This window comes from Prionailurus viverrinus, chromosome D3 (genome assembly GCF_022837055.1).
Source record: "Prionailurus viverrinus isolate Anna chromosome D3, UM_Priviv_1.0, whole genome shotgun sequence".
Classification (NCBI taxonomy): Eukaryota; Metazoa; Chordata; class Mammalia; order Carnivora; family Felidae; genus Prionailurus; species Prionailurus viverrinus.
In genome coordinates this window covers 78,654,452-78,679,659 of record NC_062572.1, presented here as the reverse complement: position 1 = coordinate 78,679,659, position 25,208 = coordinate 78,654,452, and the positions used below count along the sequence as shown (strand labels likewise).

The following is a 25,208-nucleotide window of genomic DNA, read 5'->3' as shown; positions in this document are numbered from 1 at the left end:
CAAAAGCACAGACAAGCTGCAAGGAAACAAAAGCACAGACAAGCTGCAAGGGCACAAAAGCACAGACAAGCTGCAAGGGCGCACTTCAAACCAAACTACTATTGGGTGGTGATATAAAGTGACTTGGTGTCAGTGATGCAAAAATATTTTTTAACGCTGTCAAATTGCAAAAAAATTAAATGCATTTATGCAGTCTCATATCCTGGGTATATTTTTCTTTGCTAATTAATATTTTATCAGTATAAGACATAGGTCATAGGAGCTAAGGGAAAATGCTAAAAATATACAGATTTTGGTCAGGCCTGGATCAAACTCACAATGTCAAAACAGAAAAACAGGTTGAAATTGCACAAGAGTAATTTGTAAGTTTTGCGTGTTTGGCATTAGTTAACAGTTAAAAGCAGTGATGATATAGACTCTATTAGTAGGCGAGCATTCAAGTAACAGGAAACAATTTAAAATTTATTAGGCATTTTGTTTAAAAAAAAATCAGATCTTGGAGCGCCTGGGTGGCTCAGTCAGTTGAACGTCTGACCCTTGATTTTGGCTCAGGTCATGAGCCTTGCGTGGGGCTCCGTGCTTGGTGTGGGGCCTGCTTAAGAGTCTCTCTCCCTCTGCCCCTCTCCTCTGCTTGTGCTCTCTCTCTCACTCTAAAAAATACAAACATAAAAGTATAAAAAATCAGATCTCCGGGGCGCCTGGGTGGCGCAGTCGGTTAAGCGTCCGACTTCAGCCAGGTCACGATCTCGCGGTCCGTGAGTTCGAGCCCCGCGTCGGGCTCTGAGCTGATGGCCCGGAGCCTGGAGCCTGTTTCCGATTCTGTGTCTCCCTCTCTCTCTGCCCCTCCCCCATTCATGCTCTGTCTCTCTCTGTCCCAAAAATAAATAAACGTTGAAAAAAAAAATTAAAAAAAAAAATCAGATCTCCTTCTGATAATAAACTTGTGCCGATCTATGTGTCAATCTATCAATTATCTCAGCTGTGGCTACGTGATCGAATCTCCGGAGTCTGACAAGTCCTCAACAATTGTGACAACTGAAGAGACCACCTCATCGTTGCTTTGTGTGCAAGTAAGAGGTCTGCAAAGTAGCAACAGTGGGGGAAAAGGAAAGGTCTACTCCCTTTTCTCTGTCAGTATGCTTTAAAGATTTTCTTTCTCGAGGCTCTGCCTATTTGGTCTGTCCACCTTTAGATGAATAATACTTTAATGTTTTATATTCAATGATCCAGGTTTTTTTTTTTTTTTTTTTTTTTTTTTACTAGAAAACATATGTAACTTAGGGGCGCCTGGGTGGATCAGTCGGTTAAGTGGCCGACTTCAACTCAGGTCATGATCTCGCAGTTTGTGGGTTCGAGTCCCACATCTGGCTCTGTGCTGACAACTCAGAGCCTGGAGCCTGTTTGGGATACTGTGTCTCCCTCTCTCTCTGCCCCTTCCCTGTTCGTGCTCCCTCTCTCTCTCAAAAAATAAACATTAAAAAAAATTTTTTTTAACATGTAACTTATAATTGCTACTTTGTAATTTTTAAGTTACTTTCCAGAAAATCTCCCCTTCCCCAGAATCAAATATTAGCTTTGGATTTAGGTGAGCCTTGCCTTCCTAATCTCTCGCTCACGTTGCAATGGCATCAATGGGTTACCCCTCCTAAATGCTACTGATGTATAAAATCCTACGCTAAGGTTACAAAGCGACTGGCGTATAAGAGGTCAAGGAAAATAAAAGTATGGCCGATAGAAAAGACAAAAACTACACAGCTCTGTTACTTTAAAAAATGTTTTAAAAGTATAAATACATGCTTTCAAAAATTCAAATATACAGAACACCTGCACAGCTGAATACAGGAGCCCCCAGCTGTATTTCATTTGCTCAATTACCACATGGGCCGAGAAGCTATGATGTCAGGAGCTTATACATAGACCGCTTCCATCATCACAGAAAGCCCATTGGGCAATTCATTGGTTTCTGCTCTACAGTAACCATAATTAAGCACTAGTACATTATTATTACAAAAGTCCTTTATGTATTCTGGATATAAGTACCTTATCAGACATAATTTCAAAAATTTGCTGCCATTCTGTGGGTTGTCTTTTCACTTGATGGTGTCCCTTAAAACATTGAAGTTCATTTTGAGGAAGTCCCGATTTTTTCCCCTTGTTGCTTATGCATTTGGTGCTGTGTATAAGAAATGGAAGATTTACTGGTATGTTTTCTTGTCAATTTTATAGTTTAGGTATATGGTCCATTTCGATTTAGGTATACGATCCATCTGGGGCTGAAACTGGTATGAGATGATGGTCCTTTAGCGCTTTGTGATACAGTTGTCCTGGGACTTTTTGTTGAAAAGATTACTCTTCCTTATTGAATGCTATTGGCACACTTGTGGAAAATCAACTGTTCATAAACGTTGTTGATTTCTGGATCCTCAGTTATATTTTATGTTCCCGAAACCCATGTTTATCCTTATGCCAGTACCACATTGCCTTGGTTACTGTAGCTTTGCAGTAAGTTTTGAAATTGGTTAAGTGTCAGTCTTCCAACCTTGCTCTTCTTCATGATTGTTTTGGCGTTTGCAATTTTCCATATGAATTTTATCAGTTTGTCAGTTTCTGCAAATAAGCCAGCAGGGGTTTTAATGGGAATTGCATGGACTCTGGAGCATTCTGGGAGCATTTTTATCTTAACAATGTAAAGTCTTCCAATCCATGAACAAAAATGAATTTCCATTTATTTAGGTCTTAATTTCAACAATGTTGTGTAGTTTTTGTTCACCTTGACGCTATTGTAGATAGAATTAAAAAAAAAATCTCAATTTCAGAACATTCACTGCTGATATGGAAACAAAACTGATCTTTGTACATTGATCTTGTATCTATCCTGTGGTCTGGTGAGCTCATGTAGTTTTTATTTTATTTTATTTTTTTACAATGATGTTTTTTTATTGAGCATAAGTTGTGTATTTTTTTTAATTTTTAAAATTTTATTGAGCTCATTTAGTTTTTAAATGAATTTCTTAGAATTTTCTACAAAACAAGTTTACATAATCTGTGAATACACAGTTTTACTTCTTCTCCAATATGGTTGACTTTTATTTCTTTTTCTTGACTGATTTCCCTGGCTAGAAACTCAAGTACACTGTTGAATAGAAGGGGTGAGAAAAAACATCCTTGTCTTAGTCCTGATTTTGGGGAGAGAACATTCAGCATTTAGTCTGTTGCCATTAATGATGTTAGGTGTGGGGTTTTTGTAGATGTTCTTTATATCATGTTGAGAAGTTTCCCTCTTATTCCTAGTTTGTTGACTATTTTTATCATGAAAGGGTGCTGAGTTTTTCAAAACTCTTCCTGCAACTATGAAGACAATTAAGTCAATGTGGTAATTTAGTCCTTTATGAACATGGTGGCATTGATCCTCACTATTTTCGATTCTATATTTATGAATTTACCAATTTATATCTAAACTTGTTTGTAATCCCCACCTCAAAACTGTTAGCACTTCTATGATCATTCACAGGCATCTGCAGAAACACGAAATTTAGAGCTTCCTGATGTGCGTGTTCTCCGTGGAGCTGAACAAGGCAATGCTTTGCCTTCCTGTTCCAGGTCCCCCCAGACGTGACCAGAAGATGAGGGGGCAGGGGGAGCGCAGTGCAGTGCAAAAAAGCTCTGGTTCTGGGGCTGGTATGAATCCCAACTCTGGCAATTATTAGTGGGGTGGCTTCAGGCAAGTCACTTAATATTTCTAAACTTCGTTTTCTCTTTTGAAAACAAAACAACATATACCAGGACAAATTGTCTTCAGGATTTAAGATTGTAATCTATTTGAGGTATGTATACACACACACACTTCCCCTAGGAGCAATGGCTCTGTATTCACTAATTCAGTATCCAGAGTGACTTTATGGAATGTAAATAATCTGAATAAGGTGAAGGCTGTGACTAACGAGAAGCATCTGCATATGACATTGAATTTTGGATGTTATACCAACCTTGTATTCCTGGGATAAATCTTACTTAGTCATGGTGTAAAATCCTTTTTATATGTTGCTAGATTCACTTTGCTAGTATTTTGTTGATGACTTTTGAGTCTATATTCAGAACAGATACTGATCTGTGGTTTTCTTGCGATGTCTTCACTGGTTTTGTATCAGGGGAATACTGGCCTCATAAGATGACTTGGGAAGTGTTCTCGCTTCCATTTTTTGGGGAGAATCTGCAAAGGATTGGTGCTAATTCTTTAAATGTTTGGTAGAATACAGCAGTGAAGCCATCTGGGCTTGGTATCTTCTTTGTGGCACGTTTTAAAGTTACTAATTCAGTATCTTTGTTATCGGCAGTTGTCTCTTTCACTTGCTTTCGGTAGAACCAACAGTGGTAAGATGATCTCTCAAGGCCAGTACAGTTCACTAAGAAAATTAATGTTATCGAGGAAGACATATCCAGTGTCTGTAGGATTCAGATAAGCAGATGGCCAGGATTCTCCAGTGGCAGAACTGTCCTGCTGTCTTGCTCTAACAGAGACAAACATTCCATCACCTCTCGTGCTTTCACGACCTTAGGAACAAGAACTTTCAGCCTGTTTACAGAAGATTTAGATCCAAACCTGTTAACAGACATTTGTAGTAAAGTCATATGATCACAAATTAAAGTTTGCACATTACTAGGTTATATACAGACATGCGTATTTACATATTATCTTTAAATCTATCTACAAAAATAATAACCTGTCTCAGAACCTGTCAGGAAGGCAGTATGTAGTGGAATAAACACTGGAATAGAAATCTGGAGATCTCAGTTCTGGTGTCAGCTCTCACTTCAACAAGATGCCACAATCTGTTTCTCCCACCGATAAAACGAGGTTAAGCCTGATGATCACCAAGGTTTTTTTCCCTCATTCTAAAAATACAAGGACTTCTTCAACAATAATGTCATTCCCACTGTTGTCACTTCCGAGTGCTCGAAATGAAAATACTTTTGTTCTAAGCACATCCACGCTGCATTCTTACGGAACAAGCCAACCAATTCACCAAATCTTACAAGAAGAGGAAGAGGAAGTCTGTGGCTAAATAATATAATTCCAACCAATTCAAGGTCCTGGGTTTGCCACGAAATAGCCACTATTAATCCTCTCTCTCTACAAAAATGTATTTGTTTTTCCGTCACACCTCACTTCCTGTCGGTCCCATAGCACAGGAGGCGTGTAGTCATTATGGCAGCTTTCAAACACAAGGAGGTCACTTGTCTGAAATTCGGAGCCCGTCAGAGAGACTGAACGGCATCTCATCCGTTGTCTCTACTGGCACATTACTTCTCCCAAAGCGACACGAGTCGCGGTGGGAATGGGGACTTGAGATAAATGCATCCGCGGTCCGGCTGCAATGACAACTATCTGATGGCAAAACGCTGCTTGAGTTACCAAGATGCGAATGGTAAAGGGCGTGGAAGGAGTCTTGAGACGAGTGATACTGTCCAGCCCCCGTCGAGGTGGACGCAGGGCTCTGGTAAGGGCCGTTACACATGACACACGTCTGGAAGCAAGTCTTCCTTCCCAAACCCCGGTGAATGTCCAGTTTAGCAATGAGGGGTTTCCCAACGTTCACTTCCTGCTTCTCCTCTACAGTATCTTCCAGTCCTGAGTACTGATACGACACACACACTGTGAAGATTAGATGTTCCTGAAAAGGAACAGGAATAAAGTTATTTTTATCAACTGTGAGAGCACATCAGTCTCAGAGTATCACTGACATCTACAAATACGCACAGGACCACACAACAAAATCCACTGTCACTCCCCTTTCCCAGCTTCCAATCCTCAAGGCCCGTTTACACCTTCCCTATACTAAGCAACGCCGGCTATAATCATGTTCCCTTTCCTTCATTCGATACTTTGAATTGGTACAATTCTAGTACTTACTACTGACGGTAGTCAGAATCACAGAGACCTTGTACTATATTCTGGAGGAATAGTTTAAAGGTGTTTTCCAAGCAGTGGGGCTTGGGAAACTTACCCAACTGGTGGAGATGGGAGAACGGTCCTTTAAGGAGAAAACCTGACTTTACACCCAGGCCAAAAGTTTAGCTGTTTTAAAAAGTATTATGAGATAATAATCCATGGTCACAGGTGGAAAAGTATAACTGCGTCAGATCACAGGCTTATTTCACAGACAAAGGAGACTGAAGAAGATTAGCTGTGAACAGGGTGACGATAGTTTGTATCTGTTGTTCCAACTAGAAAATGATTATTCAAAGATGCAAAGATATTTAAAAGCAGACTATGCTCTGTATCTCTAACTTTTTTGTTTTAAATGTTTATTTGAGAGAGAGAGAGCGCACACATGCAGAAGAGGGGCAGAGAGAGAGACAGAGAGACAGACAGACAGACAGACAGACAAAGAGAGAGGAAGAATCCCAAGCAGGTTCCATGCTGTCAGCACCGGGACTTGAACAGATCTCACAAACTGTGAGATCACGACCTGAGCCAAAATCAAGGGTTGGATGCTTAACCAACTGAGACCCAGGCACCCCTCTTTCCCATCACATACACTCTCACGTGAACATCTTCAGGCCATTAGCAGGGACAGAACACCACGCGGAAGGGGGGTCACTGATAAGACTGTGTATCACGTATCTCTACTTCAATTTAACACTCAATGAAGCAGCAATCTATAAAGCGATACAACTGTCACACGCCAAAATGAGTTTTCACTTTCGTAAGATTAGCAGTTACAAACAGGAAAAGTAATAACCTTTAATTTTTGCAGTGAACTGAGCCGAGTATAGAGGCACTGCTTGGGGAGATCCTTTGATACCAAATAGCTGCCAGTTTCCTCAGGCGTCCCTTTGTTTGCAGCTTTTGGATCAATGTCTAGGTCCTGTGAAAAGTAGTAGGCGTTATTAATGAAATCAATGAGACTCACAACACTGTGCACGACAATAAAAAATATCTGAACAGGTATTTCTCTCTTACGAATTTTGGTCTGAGTAGGTAAACTCTCATCCAGGACTAAACAAACAACAAAGACAACACTCTAGAGTACAATAGGAATTCTAAATGCTGCACACATATGCTTAAAAAGTTAGCTGTGCAAGGACAATTACTTCCAAACTATCCCCAGAGACACTTCTTCACCCACTCCAAGCTTCCTTTCACATCCAAGCCCCATTAGTGTGTGACTCCTGGATTCTCGTCCTCCTACTCATCACTTTTGGGCAGGTGCAGGGGGTTATCTAGAAACAATAAACGGACAAGACACAGACAGCCCTTCCCTTTTCTTCTCTAAGAGACAACTCCTGGCCGAGGGCGGGAGATCTGTTCTGGAACTCCAGGGAGAAGGCCTCAGGTTCTGCCCTGACCAATGCCCAGAAAGCTGCCGGGGCTGGTAGAGAGACCTATCTAATTCTGGGCTTCAGTGCTGGAACATCTGCTCTCACACTAAGCAATGTCCTCCATGAAGCTTTTATCAATACCAAAGGTGATGCTCTGGATTTGTCTTGCACCTTGCTTACTTCTCAATTTACTCAACTCGTGTAGGAAAGAGGGATACTATTTATTGGCTTCTTTAGGCTGACACAAAATACATACTGTATCTTAATTTATGGAAAAACAAATTTCTGTGCTTCCAATATACTACCATAAGACTTTAATTAACAACAGTAGTTTTTAAAAGGAAATTATTTTTGACATAAGAATAACAAATTTTATTCCTTCATATTTGATATTCTACTTAGGGTAAGGGAAATTAAAGGCTTCTTTCCTGGGTGAAATTTGACATTTAGGATATTTTTGGTGATTAGTTTTTAAATATTGTGACTACTGTCACTAAAACACAAATAAGTATTTACATAAATGGAATATATAGGTATTTATATTTCCTTTAACTTTACCATGAAGTTTCCAAATGTTTAGTTATTAGTAAGTGAGGCTGTAATCGGTATATTTCGAACCAAAGAAGAAAGGGGGGACTTACGAGAGGAAAATCTGTGACATAGGCATCGCACATTACTACGTCGGGCGGCTTGTGGACTATGCTTGTGTAGATTATCATGACGTTGGAGAACTCTGCGGCAAACCCTAACTGAATCTGGACGCCGCACTGAAATTTAAGGCACATACTTTCTGGGAGTTCTGAAAAAGAACAAAAAGAACAACTTGTAAATAATCATTTGAGGAGTGCTCGGTAAGTTTTCTGATGATGAGCGACAGACAAATATTCTTTGAGGGCAAAACAGGGCTTCTGTTTTCACTCAGAAAGGTTCTGTAACTAACACATTGTTCAAAGACACATAAACACACATGCATACACTTACAGAAAGAGGAAAAAAAGCCCCATATTCTGCTGGTTGGTCAGGCAAATAAAAGCCTTGCATTTACTATTTCCTGACAGTTCTTGTCCCTCTGCATATATAATTTTGACAGTGGTAACCAAAAGTATCCATACAACTTGTAAATTTTCACTGCTGCCTCAATCTTCATGAAAATAGTTTTCAATAAGCATAATGTTGCTGAATAGTTTGCTACTTTGAACAACTCCACTATTCTTGAATATCTATAGTATTTCTGGATTTTATTGTTTTTCTACCATAGTTAATATTTCTTATATACATGTACTTAATGCTTTAGATACAGCTGCTGGACGGTTCCTCACACATGTGACATTCTCCACTCACGTAGACTATAAATAGATTTGACCATACAATTTCCAAAATGAATATTAATTTTCAAAACGTTTACCTAGTTGATGAGATAAAAAAGGAAAAACTCCACTATCATAGTTTTAATTTTGTTTTCTCTCATTACTACTTAAGTTTACCATTTTTATATTTGTTTCTTAATTATTAATATATTCTCAACTGTGTATATTGTTGAATTTGCATCCTTCGGTGAGTGATTAAGGGAGTCTTCATCTTTTTCCTTTTACCATTTTGTAAGAACTTTTAAAATTATTTTTAAATGTTTTATTTTATTTTTGAAAGAGAGAGAGACAGAGAGACAGAGTGCAAGCAGGGGAGGGGCAGAGAGAGGGGGGGAGACACAGAATCCGAAGCAGGTTCCAGGCTCTGAGCTGTCAGCATGGAGCCTGATGCGGGACTCGAACTCATGAACCGTGAGATCATGACCTGAGCTGGAGTCGGACACTTAACCAACTGAGCCACCCAGGCGCCCCTTGCATGAACTCTTTAACGTAAAAAATACCAAACCTGTTACCAAAAACAGTGCTCTCTTTTCACACAAGCTACTCTGACCCTCTAGAGCCTGTTTGCCTTTGGTAAGATGACATATATCCATGTGTAAAAGATAAGAAATAAGTATTATTTTGAGACCACAATCTTCTCACGATGTTTTAAAATATTTGGGCCAAAAACTTCCTGCAAATCAGGTTATAGTCTCAGTAACACAGACTCACTCAATAACTATTTTACTGAACACCTACTATGTGTCAGGTGTGGTACAGGTAATGAGCAAACAGGAAAATACTGGACCAGACACTTCTAAACTTTTTTTTTTTTAATTTGAAAATCTAATTGGCCTCATTAGGCGATTTATGAATTGGGCAGCATCTCATCCACCAAGTAAAGAGATACTTCCTTAGTTTCATTTTATAAAAGGGTTTTTTGTTTTGTTTTTTCTTTTCTCTTTTCACTGTTGATCTTTACCACCGTGATTTTGCTATTGCTGTTGTTCAGAGTTTTTAATCTTTATTATTACTTTTTAATGTTTGTTTATTTTTTTGAGAAAGTGAGCAAGTGTGAGTAGAGAGGGGAGGGGGACAGAGGATCCCAAACAGGCTCCAAGCTGTCAGCACAAAGCCCGATGCAGGGCTCGAACTCACAAACTGTGAGATCATGACCTGAGCCGAAGTCGGACACTTAACTGACTGAGTCATCCAGATGCTCCTAGGTCTTTTTTAGAGGAAAAGACTCGTAGCAAATCCAAAATCTTCACTTGTCAATGATTTAAACTCACTTTTTCACTAAACACACAGAATTACCAGTAGTAATTCATTATGTTGTAGACAGGATTTCCACCAACTCGCTGCTTCAAGAGTCGGAGAGAGCGAATGCCCAGTAATATTTATGAGCACATAGTATTTGCTGACTAGTATGCTTGTCTCTTTACACGTGCGACCTCCTTCAACATCAACAACCGTAGCAAGTGTTATTTCTTGTCCCCATTGATAGACAACATGCTTACCAAGGGGCAGAGACAGAATCAGAACCCAGGCCTGTCTGATTTTTCAAACAGCACACTTCCAGCAGCTCAGAATATGATCAAGTCTAAGGGACTGTATATTAAGTAGATTGTTTAGTCTTGGGTTTGCCCACCACGCTAAAATGTTTTCACTACAAAGTTGAGAAGAAAACGATTTATCCAGGAGGAAAAAACCTCCTTCATGATTTAATACAAGCACATTATAGAACAACGTCACAAAAAGCAGCCATCACCGTACCGTGTGCCTTGGCCCACTGCAGATTCCGCACCAGAGATTCCGCAGAATATGCTGTTCCCTGTATTGGGTCAGTAAGTGCTCTCTTTTCAGACAAGCTGCTCCGAATCTCCAGAGCCTGTTTGCCTTTGGTAAGGTGACACTTACCCATGTCTAAAAGATAAGAAATAAGTATTAAGACCACAATCTTTTCATTATGTTTTAAATACTTGGGCCAAGAACTCCCCTGAAAATCAGGTTATATTCTTAGTATCTATCACTTATTCACTCAACAAGTATTTACTGAACCTACTATGTGCCAGGAACGGGTCAAAGTAATGAGCAAACAGATGTGTGTGAGAGCGAGAGGGAGAGAGAGAGCGAGAGGGAGACAGAAAGAGAACATGAGTGGGGGAAGGGCAGAGAGCGAGAGGGAGACACAGAATCCGAAGTGGGGTCCAGGCTCTGAGCTGTCAGCATAGAGCTGGACCTGGGGCTCAAACCCACGAACCGTGAGATCACGACCTGAGCCGAAGTCAGACACTTAACCGAATGAGCCACCCAGGCGCCCCCCTCAAAAATTTTTTTTTAAATGTTGGACCAGCCCACTTCTAAAGGCCCTTTTAACTTTTATCTTCTATAATTCTATTACCAAATCCCTAATACTTTAAACCTTAAAATTCACAAAGAACTGAAAGTGTATTTGTTTACTGAAAGAGTAGTCCTCATTTTATGTCTGCACTCCGTTGGGAAATACACGCAGTTAGTAAACAAATGACTATTTATCTACGAGAAAGTTAAGGTCCCGTGCCATCTATACCTCAGATATCTTTATTTTGAGAGAGAGACAGAGAGAGAGAGAGAGAGAGAGAATGAATTCCAAGCAGGCTCCACACCCGACACGGGGCTCGATCCCAAGAACCATGAGATCATGATCTGAGCCCAAATCAAGTCAGAAACTTCACTGACTGAGCCGCCCAGGAGCCCCTACCATGCATATTTTAATTTTCACTCAAACACAGGCATTGGTAAGTAGTATATGCCAATGTTTTAGGTTTTGAACTTAACAAAAATGTTATGCCACAATGTGTTTTCATCCAACTTATTTTAGACCAAGACTTATGATTACTGATAAATCTCAATTTAAACTTACAAAGCTATATATTATTTAATATGAACAAATTATTTCTCCTACATCTATATATATTATTATTAATAAAGTTATAAACTAATAGTATCTGGTCTTGGGAAAGTAGTTACTTATCTGGAAAAAAAGAGGTAAAACTAAGATTCTTAAAATAAATTTTTTTAAATGTTTGTTTTTTGGGGGGGGGGGGAGGGGCAGAGAGAGAGGGAGACACAGAATCTGAAGCAGGCTCCAGGCTCTGAGCTGTCTGCACAGAGCCCAATGCAGGGCTCGAAGGTAGAGTGAGATGATGACCTGAGCTGAAGCGCGACGCTTAACCACCCAGGTGCCCCAAAACTAAGATTCTTAAATAGAAGAATCTATTCTGAAATAGAAGCCTCATATATAAAGCAGATAAAAGCAGACTTTTCTGGCTGAAGCAGGATGGCAGGAGGAGGTCCAAAGCTCTGGCTGTCTATGTTACATGGGAAAATGGTGAAGTCAGGTGACCCAGCTACAAGATCTGCACTGATAACAACATGAAAACAGAGGTGACTCATGGCTCTTAGGGTAACTTTCACATATCTGATACTCAAGCTGCCATCTTTGGAACACCCAAGAAACTCCATTTCTCATGGGCTGGTTTGCAAAAGAACTGTTTTTTGGTATGACTTTTATTATTTTATTAAAAATTTTTTTTTCTTTATTTCTGAGAGAAAGAGAGACAGAGAGAGAGAGAGACAGAGAGGGATGGAGGGAGGGAGGGAGGGAGGGAGAGAGGGAGACACAGAATCCGAAGCAGGCTCCAGGCTCTGAGTTGTCAGCACAGAGCCCGATGTGGGGCTCCAACTCACGGAACTGCAAGATCGTGACCTGAGCCAAGGTCAGATGCTTAACTGACTGAGCCACCCAGCGCCCCGAAAGCAGAATTTAAAAACCATTAAGTGCATCAAGAAAAAAACGAACCCAGCCTTTTCCACCAGGCCTCAAAATTTCTGTAAGGCTGTATCTCTAATCCTCGGAGAGGATGCTCTCTGGCCCAGGTTTCTGCAAACAAGCAGACGGGGCAGCACCAGGCACGAGGCACAGAAACGAGGCACACAACTCGGAGAATGAAACTTCACCGATTCCACAGTCTTGCCTGCGATCAGCGCCGCGGCTCAAGTCATGCTGCGCAGAGGGCATAAAGCCAGGTCAACAGGGAATGAGGCGGGGGGGGGGGGTGGAAATTAAATGGAGTGTTGCTGAACACTGCCTAAATTTTTGTTTTTTATAAAATAAATACTAATTCCAAACCTGCACAGTAATAGTAGGAAGAAAATAAGTACCAGAGGACCCTGAGTAGCTTTCTCTTTATTTATTTTACCTTCTGCAACTTCATCCAGTAACACAGTAATTTTCTTGTCTTCTAATAATCTATCCTTTAAAAATTTCATGAAAATTCCATTTGCCAACCCAGAATGCTGGATTTCAAAAGCTTCTGCCCCTTGACACCTTAAAAAACAGCAAAAAGACAAATTAAAACAAAAAGAAACACTTGCCACATGGGCTTGCATAAATACGGATGAGCTTCATTTGCTTCTCGGCCTCCTGCATGACATCTTAATTAAACAGTTAATCTTTAAGCAGGAACTAAATGCTCTGGTGCTTAGTGAAAAGAAGATGTCAGGATAGGAGGTGCTAAAGTCAATTATTTAAAACTTCGTATCGAGGATATCAAAGAGGAAAATTTATGCCTACATTTCTATGGATCTGTCTAGGCTTCTAATCTATAATCAAAAAGAAGTCATGAAAAATGAAGGCATCTTGAACATAAATATAAAATTTCCTTACGTGGCGTATCCAAACACAATGTTGGCGGTGACTTTTAGTGCATCCAAGATCGGGATGGTGTCATCATAGTCATTTCTACATAAAAGGGAGGAGGGAGAAGGACAGATACAAATGTGAAAAAAGTTAAACAGCATTTTGGAGAGCCTTAATCATATAATGGAAAATATAACACTGTTGTATTACATATGACTTAAAATTATAGATTCAAAATTCCTTTATCGAAGCAGCCACATATTTACCCAAAATAATCCAGGGCTCCTATGCTGCTGAGAGGGCAGATGGCCACATCCTTTCTCTGCTTAGCTTTAAACAGGACCAACATCTGAACTCTGGCATTGGTTTTTTTTTTTTTTTAAATTTTTTTTTTTTTCAACGTTTATTTATTTTTGGGACAGAGAGAGACAGGAGCATGAACGGGGGAGGGGCAGAGAGAGAGGGAGACACAGAATCGGAAACAGGCTCCAGGCTCTGAGCCATCAGCCCAGAGCCCGACGCGGGGCTCGAACTCACGGACCGCGAGATCGTGACCTGGCTGAAGTCGGACGCTTAACCGACTGCGCCACCCAGGCGCCCCTGGCATTGGTTTTTGACTGGTAAACGCTGAGCAAGCACAAACTCTATTTCTGAGAGGAATAATCACTGGTTCTATTCCTTAGTAACACAGTGGCCAACAACTGGGATCTGAAGCTTCAAACATGTGGTTTGGCTACACTTTCTGTATCTGCGAGACCAGGACTGACAGAAGCCCCCACCTGACCACGGGTGTTCTTTCTGTCAGTTCCTGGAGGAATAACTGAGAGACTATTCTGAAGAGCTGAACCTTCTGGAGTGTGAATAAATACCCATGCCCTTGGGGCGCCTGGGTGGCTCAGAGTTAAATGTCCGACTTCGACTCAGGTCATGATTTCACGGTTTATGAGTTCGAGCCCCGAGCCGGGCGGGCCCTGGGCTGATAGCTCAGAGCCTGGAGCCTGCTTCAGATTCTGCGTCTCCCTCTCTCTCTGCCCCTCCCCCATTCACACTCTGTCTGTCTGTCTGTCTCTCTCTCAAAAAATAAACAAACATTAAAAAAAAAGAGTTTTTAAAAAAATAACCATTAAGAAAAATTAAGAAAAAATACCCACGCCCTTTAGTTCCTCACTTTTGTTCTATAGCAAATAAGAAAAAAGTTAAAATCATTAAATACACATGGAGAAAATATATTTTCCTCTAGTGTCCTTCTTGGTCAGTTTCAATCTGTAATTACAAATTCACAAGTTTGGGGCGCCTGGGTGGCTCAGCCGGTTAAGCTTCCAACGTCGGCTCAGGTCATGATCTTGTGGTTCCTGAGTTCGAGCCCCACGTCGGGCTCTGTGCTGACAGCTCGGAGCCTGGAGCCTGCTTTGATTCTGTGTCTCCCTCTCTCTCTGCCCCTCCCCAGCTCATGCTCTGTCTCTCTCTCTCTAAAAAATTAACATTAAAAAAAAAAAAAGTCACAAGCTTAGATTGTTCTTAGAATTCCCAGGTTTGCCTTAGATTTACTTGTCAAGGCTGATATTTACCTCAATCCAATGAGCTTCATTTAACACAGACAGCTTACCTTTTCCTACACATGTCCAACAAGAACACGTTGAGTCCGGTTTCCTTTTCTTGCATCAGTTTCAGTATATTTTGTACACAGAGACAGTTTTCAGACCTATATGGATTTGGAGCATCAACAGGGACCATAAAGCTGTTCCCAAAGTTTTCGTAACCATGTCCTGCATAATATAATAATCCTGGAAAAGAGAAAAAAGGGGTAAAAATTAACTCTAAATTGCACTCTGAATATGCATGCAGCACTCTTGTGGAAAAAACCCAGTCTTTTATTTTCTTCAAGTTAATGCAAGCTTATTTAAGAGATACCCAACTATAAACACAGTCAATGTTAACTAAGTTTGCACCGAAAATTATTTCGACAACAGTCTTCGAATACCGTATTTTAAACTGACATCAAGATGCTGTCCTGAAGTATGTTTTAGTTCATAAAAATGGTCTATTTGTAACCAGTGGTATAATATGGAATGCAGATTTATCTTATGTTATATAAAAAAGAAAAAGGCTAAGGACTTCTTTGTTGACTCGTTTGTCTTCTCCATGAGACCAGGAGCTCCTCCAGGGCAGGGACAGTATTATCTCTATCTGTGGATTCCTGGCACACAGCAGGAGCTTAGTAAGTTTTTAATGGATGAACAAATAAACATATTTAGATGACTAGTAACTACTAAATCCAGTATAGGAAATTCTATAGGCAAAAAAAGGAAAAACAAATCCCACAGGCATTTATATACATAATTAGTAAGGGCTATAAAAATAAAAACGTAGTCTTTAAAAAAAAATGATTATTTATTTATTTTGAAGGGGGGGGGGGGTAGGGCAGAGAGGGAGGGAGGGAGAATCCCAAGCAGGCTCCACATGCTGTCAGCACAAAGCTCCACGTGACGCTTGATCTCATAAACCTCGAGATCGTGACCTGAGCTGAAATCAAGAGTTGGACACTCGACTGACTGAGCCACCCAGGTGCCCCTAAATGTAGCTTTTTCTAAGAAGGGAAGGAAAATCTGATTTCATGGATTACTACTTTTTTTTTTTTTTTAAAGATCTAAGTTTATTTTAAGAGAGAGTAAGAGAGAGCAGAGGAGAGGCAGAGAGAGAGGGAGGGAGGGAATCCCAAGCAGGCTCTGAGCTGTCAGCGCAGAGCCCAACGTGGGGCTCAAGCCCATGAACTGTGAGATCATGACCTGCGCTGAAATCAAGAGTCAGATGCTTAACTGACTGAGCCACCCAGGAGCCCCATTACTACTTTTTCTTTTCGTTACGAGATATAAATATCATTAATTTTCCATCTAGAGTCTCTTGAATTAATGATCTAAAATTTACATTCATTTTAGTAGTCCATAGATGAGTCATTTCTTTACTGAGAAACGATACTATAAAAACTGCACCAAACGACTCTGAACATTTTCTTGAAAAGATGTTTGTTTTGGCTGTAAAAAACAAAAAACAAAAACCAAAAAAGCCCCCAAATATCAGTATGGGCTTCCTTATAAAAATATTTGATAGAAATATTTGTGAAGATACATCCCCCTAGGCACGCAATCTCTAAGGCCCACTGATTTTGCTCTGTCAGCATCCTGGATATGACGACTTCTTTCTATGGCTTTCTGACATTAATAGTAAAAAGGCGCCAAGCTGGGGAACAACCGAGAAGCTGCTCCCTGCACCTACAGCTCCAATTCCGAGCAAAGAATGTAGCTTCGAACAACTTGCTCCATTTGGTCCTCCAGGGCAGAACCCAGGTCTATTTTTCTTGAACTCTGACTAAAATGAGAAAAACGGTTCCTTCATATGTAACATTTCAGGTAAAAAAAAAATGACAAGATGGGGGGCACCTGGGTGGCTCCGAGAGTTAAGCGTCCAACTTCGCCTCGGGTCATGATCTTGTGATTCACTGAGTTCCAGCCCCGCATCCACAGAGCCTGCTTTGAATTCTCAATCTCTCTCTCTCTCTCTCAAATAAACATTTAAACTAATGACAAAATGGGCACACTCACGTATTCAGTGTGGGTTTATTCTATCTCATCTGTGTCCTGAATGAAAGAAATGAAAAAGAAAAGGAAGACAAGGTTCCTGCCCCAAGGATCTTGCAACTCATTCAGACCTGCTCGTGTTGTTAAAGAACACAGAAAGTCAGCATACAATGAAATATCATAAATCATGTGATTAAGGAAACCTTGTATGATCTGAGTAAGGTGCACGGAGGAATCGGTGTCAAGGGAAGCAACCACAGGTGGTCTTGGGAGACTGGGTACAATTCGGAAAACCAGAGAAAGAGCAAGGGACGTTCTGGAACGGAAACCAACCAGGCGTGGGCCTGGAATGGCAGCCAAGAGAAAGGAGGCCAGCCTGGCAAGGAATTAAATTATCCCGGAAAGAAGAGGGGCACTGACACGAGCATCCTGAAAATCGTGACACAGGGAGTGGAGGTAATTCACTAAGCAATGAAGACTGAGTGAGTGAAAAGCCAGCCCGAAGAATGAGAGAAAATACTTGCGAATAGTAGATCTATAAGGACAGCTTGTATCTAGAATACATAAAGAACTCTTCAATTCGACCATAAAAAGACAAATAGCCAAGTAAAAAATGGGCAAAGGATCTGAACAAACATTTCTCCAAAGAGGATAGCAAACAAATAAACACACGAAACGCAAAACAGAACAATGAGATCCCACATCACGCTTACTAGGACAGCTACAATAAACACACAGGCGTGAACACGTGTTGGCAAGGATGGAGAGAAACCGGGAGCCTCATTTACTTCTGGTGGGAACATGTAGTCAGGAAAGAGTTTAAGCAGTTCCTCAAAAAGTTAAACGCAGAATTCCCATATGATTAAGCAACTGCAGTCCAAGGTGTATACAGCCAAGAGAACTGAAAACCTATGTCCACACAAGAATGTGCACACGAGTGTTCACAGCGGTGTGATTCAGAATATCACCCAGAGGCAACAACCCACGTGTCCACCGGCTGATGGATGGAAATGTGGTACATCCATACCATGATTATCCAGCCATAAAAGTAACGCAATGACACGGACGAACCTTGAAAACATTACGCTGAGAGAAAAAAGCCAGGCACGGAAAGATTCCGTTCTTCAAAATGGCTCCAAAAGGTGAATCCATAAAGATAGAAAGAAAAGCTGCTGATACCAGGGGTTTGGGACAAAGAGGAATGACGAGTGACGGCTAACGGACGTGGAGATTCTTTCTGGGGTGATGAAAATGTTCTGGAATTAGGTGGCTGATGCAAAACTGTGAATACGCTAAAGCCACCGAACTGTACGTTTCAAAACAGGAGAATTTATATACTTCTTTATCAAGTACAGGCACCCCTCACTTTTTTTTTTTTTTAACATTTATTTATTTTTGAGACAGAGAGAGAGAGAGAGAGAGAGAGAGAGAGAGAGAGCGCATGAGCAGGGGGCGGTCAGAGAAGGAGGGAGACACAGAATCCAAAACAGGCTCCAGGCTCTGAGCTGTCAGCCCAGAGCCCGACACGGGGCTGGGACTCACGGACCTCGAGATCATGACCTGAGCCACCCAGGCGCCCCACCCCTCCCTTTTTTAAAGTTTGTGCCACGCCACTCTGCCTTTAAGCGAGACCCACGTTACAGTGTCTGGTTTTGCTAACCAAAGGAATCTAAAGAGGACTTCTTTTTAATGATTATTTATTTTTGAGAGAGACAGAGGAAGGGAGAGAGGGAAGGAGAGAATGAGCGGGGGAGGGGCAGAGAGAGAGGGAGACAGAATCCAAAGCAGGCTCCCGGCCCTGAGCTGTCAGCACAGAGCCAGATGCAGGTCTCGAACCCACGGACCACGAGATCATGACCTGAGCCAAAGTCGGACGCTTAACTGAGCCACCCAGGAGCCCTGAGACGTTTTGCTTTTATGACAAAAAGGCAAAAAGCAGAAATGGCATTTAGCGTTTGTTTGCAGCGAGTCATTTGGAGGCAGAACACAGCCAAGCAGAGAGAGAGGCACCGCCGGCTCCTTCCCCGGGATCCACACTCAGCATCCCGGCAGCAAACCGCCAGACCTCTGAGCTGTGTCTGTGAGCATCTGGGTTGTATCTCAATGTATCTTGTGCATCCGTCAGCAAGATGTGTCCGGAGGTACCAGAAAAGGCTGTCTGGGCCTGGGAACGCTCACACAGCGGGAAACCTGTGTCCAAAACGGGACTCTCTTCCCCATCAGTCTGTTCACCGCTTCCCAAAGCAAGGTATGCTCATTTGTAACCTTCACGACTCTGCCTCAGTTACTCTCCCTCCTTCCCATCTACCCACATCATGGCAATTCCTCAAGGGTTATCTCACGCTCAGGACCCTCAGCAGGTTATCACCTGGTTTCCAGCTTTCTGACACTTCGGTCTCTCCCTGCTGGGAAGCCGTGTGGCAGCACTCTCTGACACATAATCACACGCTGGCTTTTAGGGACACCTTACAGTTCTATGCGTATTTAATTTCTTTGGTAAAAATGCTCATAAGAGACATTAATCTTATACGTTTGTATAGCTTTCTCACGGTTCTGAAAACACGTTCATATACATGAACTGATTTTAATCCACGTAACAATCTTTAAATGATTTATATCCATATTTTATAGGTGAGAAAATGAAAAAGACAAGTGATTTGCTTACAATCATACAGCTGATAGGTGTTCCAACTCCAACTTCCTCATTATATTAAGGGACTTAGAGTTTTGAGAGTATAAATCATGCTCTTTATTTTCCGTATCTCCATCGACACCTAGTATACTCCTTTATCTGTGCTATGGATATATTAAGGAATTCAGTAAATACTTTTGAATGCATTAATTAACAATGCAAACCAATCAGGAGAGAGCTGGATCCAGAGAACTTTCTATAAAGGGTCTGATTTTCAGTAGAAACGGTACCATTTCTACAACTGATGTTACTTAAGACAGCCAACCAGGCAGCTTGAGTATTGTCCCCACTGTTATCATTTGACACATCTGCCTCTAGCGAGACGTAACTTGGGAGAAGCAGCAAGTTCAAGGGAAGGTTTAAGCTCCGTCAACCAGGGAGACCTAAGCATGGCCCGTTACTTCAATGCCATACGTCCCATTCGGCAATCATTGAAATTAAGGCACTTAATTAAGGCACAAGAACAAAAAACCTTTCTCCGCCCCAACATGACTTATGGAAAGTGGAAGCATTTTGTATCAAAGTCTACATCCAAATAGTATGGCAGGAGATTAAACATTTTTATGTACAACAAACTAGGCCAAATCCTTGTATTTTAAGAATCCCATCTCTATTACTGCCAATTAATTTCATCAATTATTGCATTACTCAAAGGGTAGAGGTACAAAATAGGCATCTTTATCAAATGACAAAAGTATTTTTTTTAAGTTTATTTACTTATTTAAGTAATCTCTACACTCAACATGCAGCTTGAACTCACGACCCTGCGACCAAGAGTCGCCAGCCGAGGTGCCCCAAATGACAGGAAATTTAATGTGGTTAGAAATATAATCCTGTCCATTAGACCTTTAGGGAATCCTGTTTCTTGGGAACATGATCTCCAAGGACATAGTTTATTACAGATATTTATTCTGGCCTACAGAGAAGAGAATTGCCGAGATGGAAGACGGTCCCGCCGGAGTTGAGCTGCAGTGCACCTAGCACGGTGCTCTGACGAGGACAGTCACTGCCACCACCGTCACCGTCAGCCTACATAGCTCTTCCTGTGTGCCAGACACAGTCTGAATAAAGTGCTTTAGTTGTATAGTTATCACCTCCTATAATCCTTGTATTTCTCGTAACCAGGCGGTTATATTATCACCCACCTTTTACAGATGGAAATACTGACACACTGAGAGGTTTAATGGTTCATGTAAATCCACATGACTAATAAGTGACGGAACCAGAGTCTGGATGCTGGCCAGGCCAACCACTGTGCTATACTCCACGGCCTCTTTATAAGCTGCTGCTGGCTTTCTAGTTCAACTTTACTCTCAGAAAATATAAAATGTCAGTGAGCTGGTTTTCCATGGCTTCGCTACACTATCATTTAAAAAACTCCTTTTTTTTTCTTCCAAATGAAACCTTAGGCTGAACCTTAATATATAAAAACATATGAAAGCTGGGGTTCTCTAATTGAGGCCTCGAGTGGAATGCTATCTGGTTCAAACCTCGCCTCTAAAGATGCAGACAAACTGGAATTCAGGAAATTATACCGATAATACTTTTACTGTACCAGGCACGGGGATAGTTATTTTACCTTTATTTATTCTGCAATCACTTCGTTAAGTTAGTCTATCCATTTCATAAATCCTTTTTTGCTTATAAAAGTTAAATAGCTTAGTTACGGTTCCACACTAGTCAGCAGAAAAGCCGCAGCGCTGAGCACGAGCGAGCTGACTTAAGGCCCCCGCCTCACCACGCAGCTCTGAACTGAACGACTCCTCCAGGGTAAACGAGACTTGGCCATATTCTGACCAGACTCCAATATCCTTCTCCACCAAAGCACAGCTGAACCCCAGCAGGTGGAGAATGCAGGAAGGCACAGTGGGGGGGGGGGGGGGGATTTCAGTTACTCTCTCTCATAGCCATCTACGTGTGACAACTAGAAATCTTTACCTTCACCTGTCTTTAAGGACCTGTAGTAGAGATCAGTTATTTCTGTTCTCAGAGGGTGTTTTTTAGGTTTATATATGTTTCCAAAGTGAGTTACCTACTTTCTGTTTTGGGGCAACTTTTGCTTCTTTTACAAACCCATGGGCAACATGATATAAAAGGGCATAAGCCTGGATGCGTATGCTTTCCGCATCTGAAGTCGTTCATGCCGAAATTCTCCCACGGCTCTGCCTTGGCCTCCCCCACCCCACAGGCCGTCAACTGGAGGTGAAGGCGCAGTGCAGGAGGAAGGCCCTGTGACGCGAAGCCTCTGCCACACTTACGTCTGCATCAGATGTGCCTGGTGCCTGATGCCTGGGGTACGCACAACGCTTCAAAACAGAAACCTTTAACATTTATTTATTTATTTATTTATTTATTTAGAGAGCCGAGAGCAAGCGAGCAGGGGAGGGGCGGAGAGCAGAGAGGGAATTCCAAGCAGGCTCTGTGCTGTCAGTGCAGAGACTGATGTGGGGCATGAACTCACGAACCGTGAGACCATGACCTGAGCTGAAATCGAGAGTGGGCCACTCAACCGATGGAGCCGCCCACACGCCCCGATGGTGTTTTTGTATCGGGGCAAAGCCTCAGCACAAGCTGAGCTCTTCTTGCCACAACTTTTTAATATTTCTGGTTTTCTACTTTACAGGCGCAATTAAAAGTTTTGGTTTAAGCTAGACAAAGGACTTAAAGCTAAGGTGACAATTTCAGTAAGAAATGAGAATGAGGGGTGCCTGGGTGGCTCAGTCGGTTGAGCGTCCGACTTCAGCTCAGGTCACGATCTCATGGTTCGTGAGTTCGAGCCCCGCGTTGGGCTCTGTGCTGACACCTTGGAGCCCGGAGCCTGCTTCGGATTCTGTGTCTCCCTCTCTCTCTGCCCCTCCCCCAGTTGCATTCTGTCTCTCTCTCAAAAATAAATGAACACTAAAAACAAAATTAAAAAATCCTTTGAGCCTCATTAGCAATTCCACCAAGCTTACCTCATCATATCAGTCTCATTACAAATAAAAGGCTGAATTTAGAAATTAATCTATTAGGAAATTACTGAAGTAAAATAATTTGAAAGATATAAAAGCTTTCAAACGGATACTTTTTATTTATCACCAGCATGCCTAATAACAGGCCTGGAAATGCCACTTCCCTGGCAATCAAATGTGATCGCACTGCATCACCGTCCCACCCCCCGTGAAATACAGCCCAAATGAGCCCGCCGGCTGGCCTGCCTTTTGTGGCTATCCTCATTTAAAAAAGTAAGTTACCAAAGAGATTACTTACTCCTGACAACATACTCTGTCTCTTTAAAAAATATTTACCATATATGTGGTGTTCTTAACATATTTCCATGAGGGAATGAATAAAATGATTAAAAATTTACTGTTAGAATTTTTGTGGAGGTCCACCTTTAACTATGTTTGTACAGAGCTTTAGTTTACAAACTGTTTTCATATGTTTCATTCACTAACAAATCCTTGCTAAATTCCAGTTCCCATTAAAGGATTAGAAAATGCCATGAAATAGTTAGAAAAAGGAAACAGACATAAAGAACGTACATTCGGTTACCTTTCGTACTACACACACACACACACACACACACACACACACACACAGCAATACTGTACATATATGAGTATACAATTTGCCATTTGGTCATTAACCTTTACTGTACTTCAGCTCTTATCAATAAAAACCAAAATCACCAAAGACAGGAAAGAACTATTCTAATAAGAACAAAAATGTTTTCACAAGAGGCATTAAAGTAAAGACACTGAGTTAATTAGTTATTCACATGGAGCTACAGAACGAAGATCAAATCCATCGTCTTTACAAGAACAAAACTCCTCCTTCACTTCAACAACATGGTCACTTCAACAATGATCAAATCGGACCGTCTTCTGATTTTTGCCGCTTAACCTAACTTGTGCAACGAAGAGTGGCTAATTATAAAGACAGGCCTGTAAGTATCTTACCATAAACTCCTTTGTCTAAAAGGAGTAAAAATTCATCCACGGCATTTCGCATCTCATACTCCGTGAGATCCAACAGCGAAACAACTTTGAAATCTAGTTGTCTTAACAAGTTGGTCAACTCGTACACATCCACCAAAGGAGCTTTGAGCTTGGGGTGTTCCCAGTAATTCATATTTCCTATCAAAAGAGCAACCTTGTCCTTTGCTGTTAAAAAAAAGAGAGAGAGAGAGGGGATTTAAAGGGAGGATGTGAAGATGAAGACTAAAGTAAGACCTATGGAAATGGTAGAATTATAACAAATTGTATGCTTTACGAATTAAGATCTCGTTCTAATTTAATTTCATTTTAGAGGTACTACTTTATGTGGAAAATTCCAGTGAGGAGCACAGGCTGATAGATAACAGAGAGTTGTTGTGCTCACTCACTTGTGAGACTCATTCGTGCTCACTCGGGCCAAGGCTATTGATGAACTGCAGAGGAAGCCACATACTTGTACTGAGTTACAACAACAAAAAAAAGAGTATAATATTCAACTAGCTTTTAGAGCAAATTTAAACAAGCAATGTTAGTAACTGGGTTCCCATCAAATTAGGTTCTGTTTTGCTGACAGCGGAAAAGGCTTAAAAAAAAAAGCAAAAAGAAACACCAAAAAGAGGAACAGGACAAATTCTCATCAGAGCAAGCAAGGGGAAAACCAAAGAGGAGAGAAAGGCAGGGACTTAACAAGAACTGTATCTGAATTTTCTCAGCTGATGTATTGTTTCCTTTTGGTTTCTTAAAAAGGTCATTTGGGTGACCTTAGGGATATGTGAAAACTTTTCGTATGAATATCTTAACAGTTTCTTTTCTGACCTCAGTGCAGAGACTCTGCTCAAAGGTGTACTCTTAGACAAAGAATTTTCCTATTTTCAAGGGGCAAAATGATCCACACCGATGCCTTAAAAAGTACCACCTAGCTTTATCACGTGTGTTGCTTGTCCAAAAACGGCTGTAGAAGGCTGGTCTTCAAAACGATACGTTTGCTAGTCGGGGGCGGGGTTAGCGGTTAAAGAGTTGAGGCTGCGCCATGACAGCAGTAACCTATTACAATGTTTTTCTGGAGGGCTCGTATGTGCAGCACAGGTCATGGCAGAAATGTGACGGAGATACCAGGGGGCAGTGAGGAAGGTGTAACAAGAGCACTTGGCTGAAGAGCCACACTGGGTTGGACCTTGAGCCACCTCCCGACACAGGCCAGGACTTAGGTGACCAACCTCTGTCACTAAGTGCTACTAAGTAGTTTATTTATAAATTACGAATACGACTTCGATGAAACTGAAACAGGCACAAATAATCACATTGCTGACGTGATGTCTGCCATACGGAATAGAATTTCAGATGTTTCAAATCATTAAATTGATCAAAACTCTGGTGAAATTTCTTTTCTTTCCACAGAACATTTCAATCTAATGTTAAGTGAGGTCTGGAGAAAAACTAGCACCAACTCCAAGAATGGGACTCTCTTAAAGTGAAAGAAAACCCTACTTTGTGAAAAGCCCCAATACTTTTAGGTCATGGTATCTGTATTCTGTATTTACATTCTTAGAGATTTTTTGCAAATTGCTTATTCTCATGAATACACATATTTTAGAAAAAAAATGAAATGAT

At 41.2% G+C, this 25,208-nt stretch overlaps 1 protein-coding gene across 4 annotated transcripts in view; it reads right to left on the bottom strand.

Annotated features, from left to right (window-relative positions):
* Positions 1 to 1,760: 1,760 nt before the first annotated feature.
* Positions 1,761 to 25,208, bottom strand: part of MALT1 (MALT1 paracaspase) — a 64,531-nt gene continuing 41,083 nt past the window's right edge. For all 4 annotated transcript variants that reach the window (XM_047827308.1, XM_047827309.1, XM_047827310.1 and 1 more), the window contains 8 exons: positions 23,562 to 23,765; positions 14,960 to 15,137; positions 13,381 to 13,455; positions 12,914 to 13,041; positions 10,446 to 10,595; positions 7,965 to 8,122; positions 6,744 to 6,869; positions 1,761 to 5,672 (listed from right to left, as the gene is read on the bottom strand). In XM_047827308.1, coding sequence (XP_047683264.1) covers positions 5,232 to 5,672; positions 6,744 to 6,869; positions 7,965 to 8,122; positions 10,446 to 10,595; positions 12,914 to 13,041; positions 13,381 to 13,455; positions 14,960 to 15,137; positions 23,562 to 23,765 — 1,460 coding nt within the window. In that variant the 3' untranslated portion in view covers positions 1,761 to 5,231. The remainder of the gene's footprint in view (positions 5,673 to 6,743; positions 6,870 to 7,964; positions 8,123 to 10,445; positions 10,596 to 12,913; positions 13,042 to 13,380; positions 13,456 to 14,959; positions 15,138 to 23,561; positions 23,766 to 25,208) is intronic.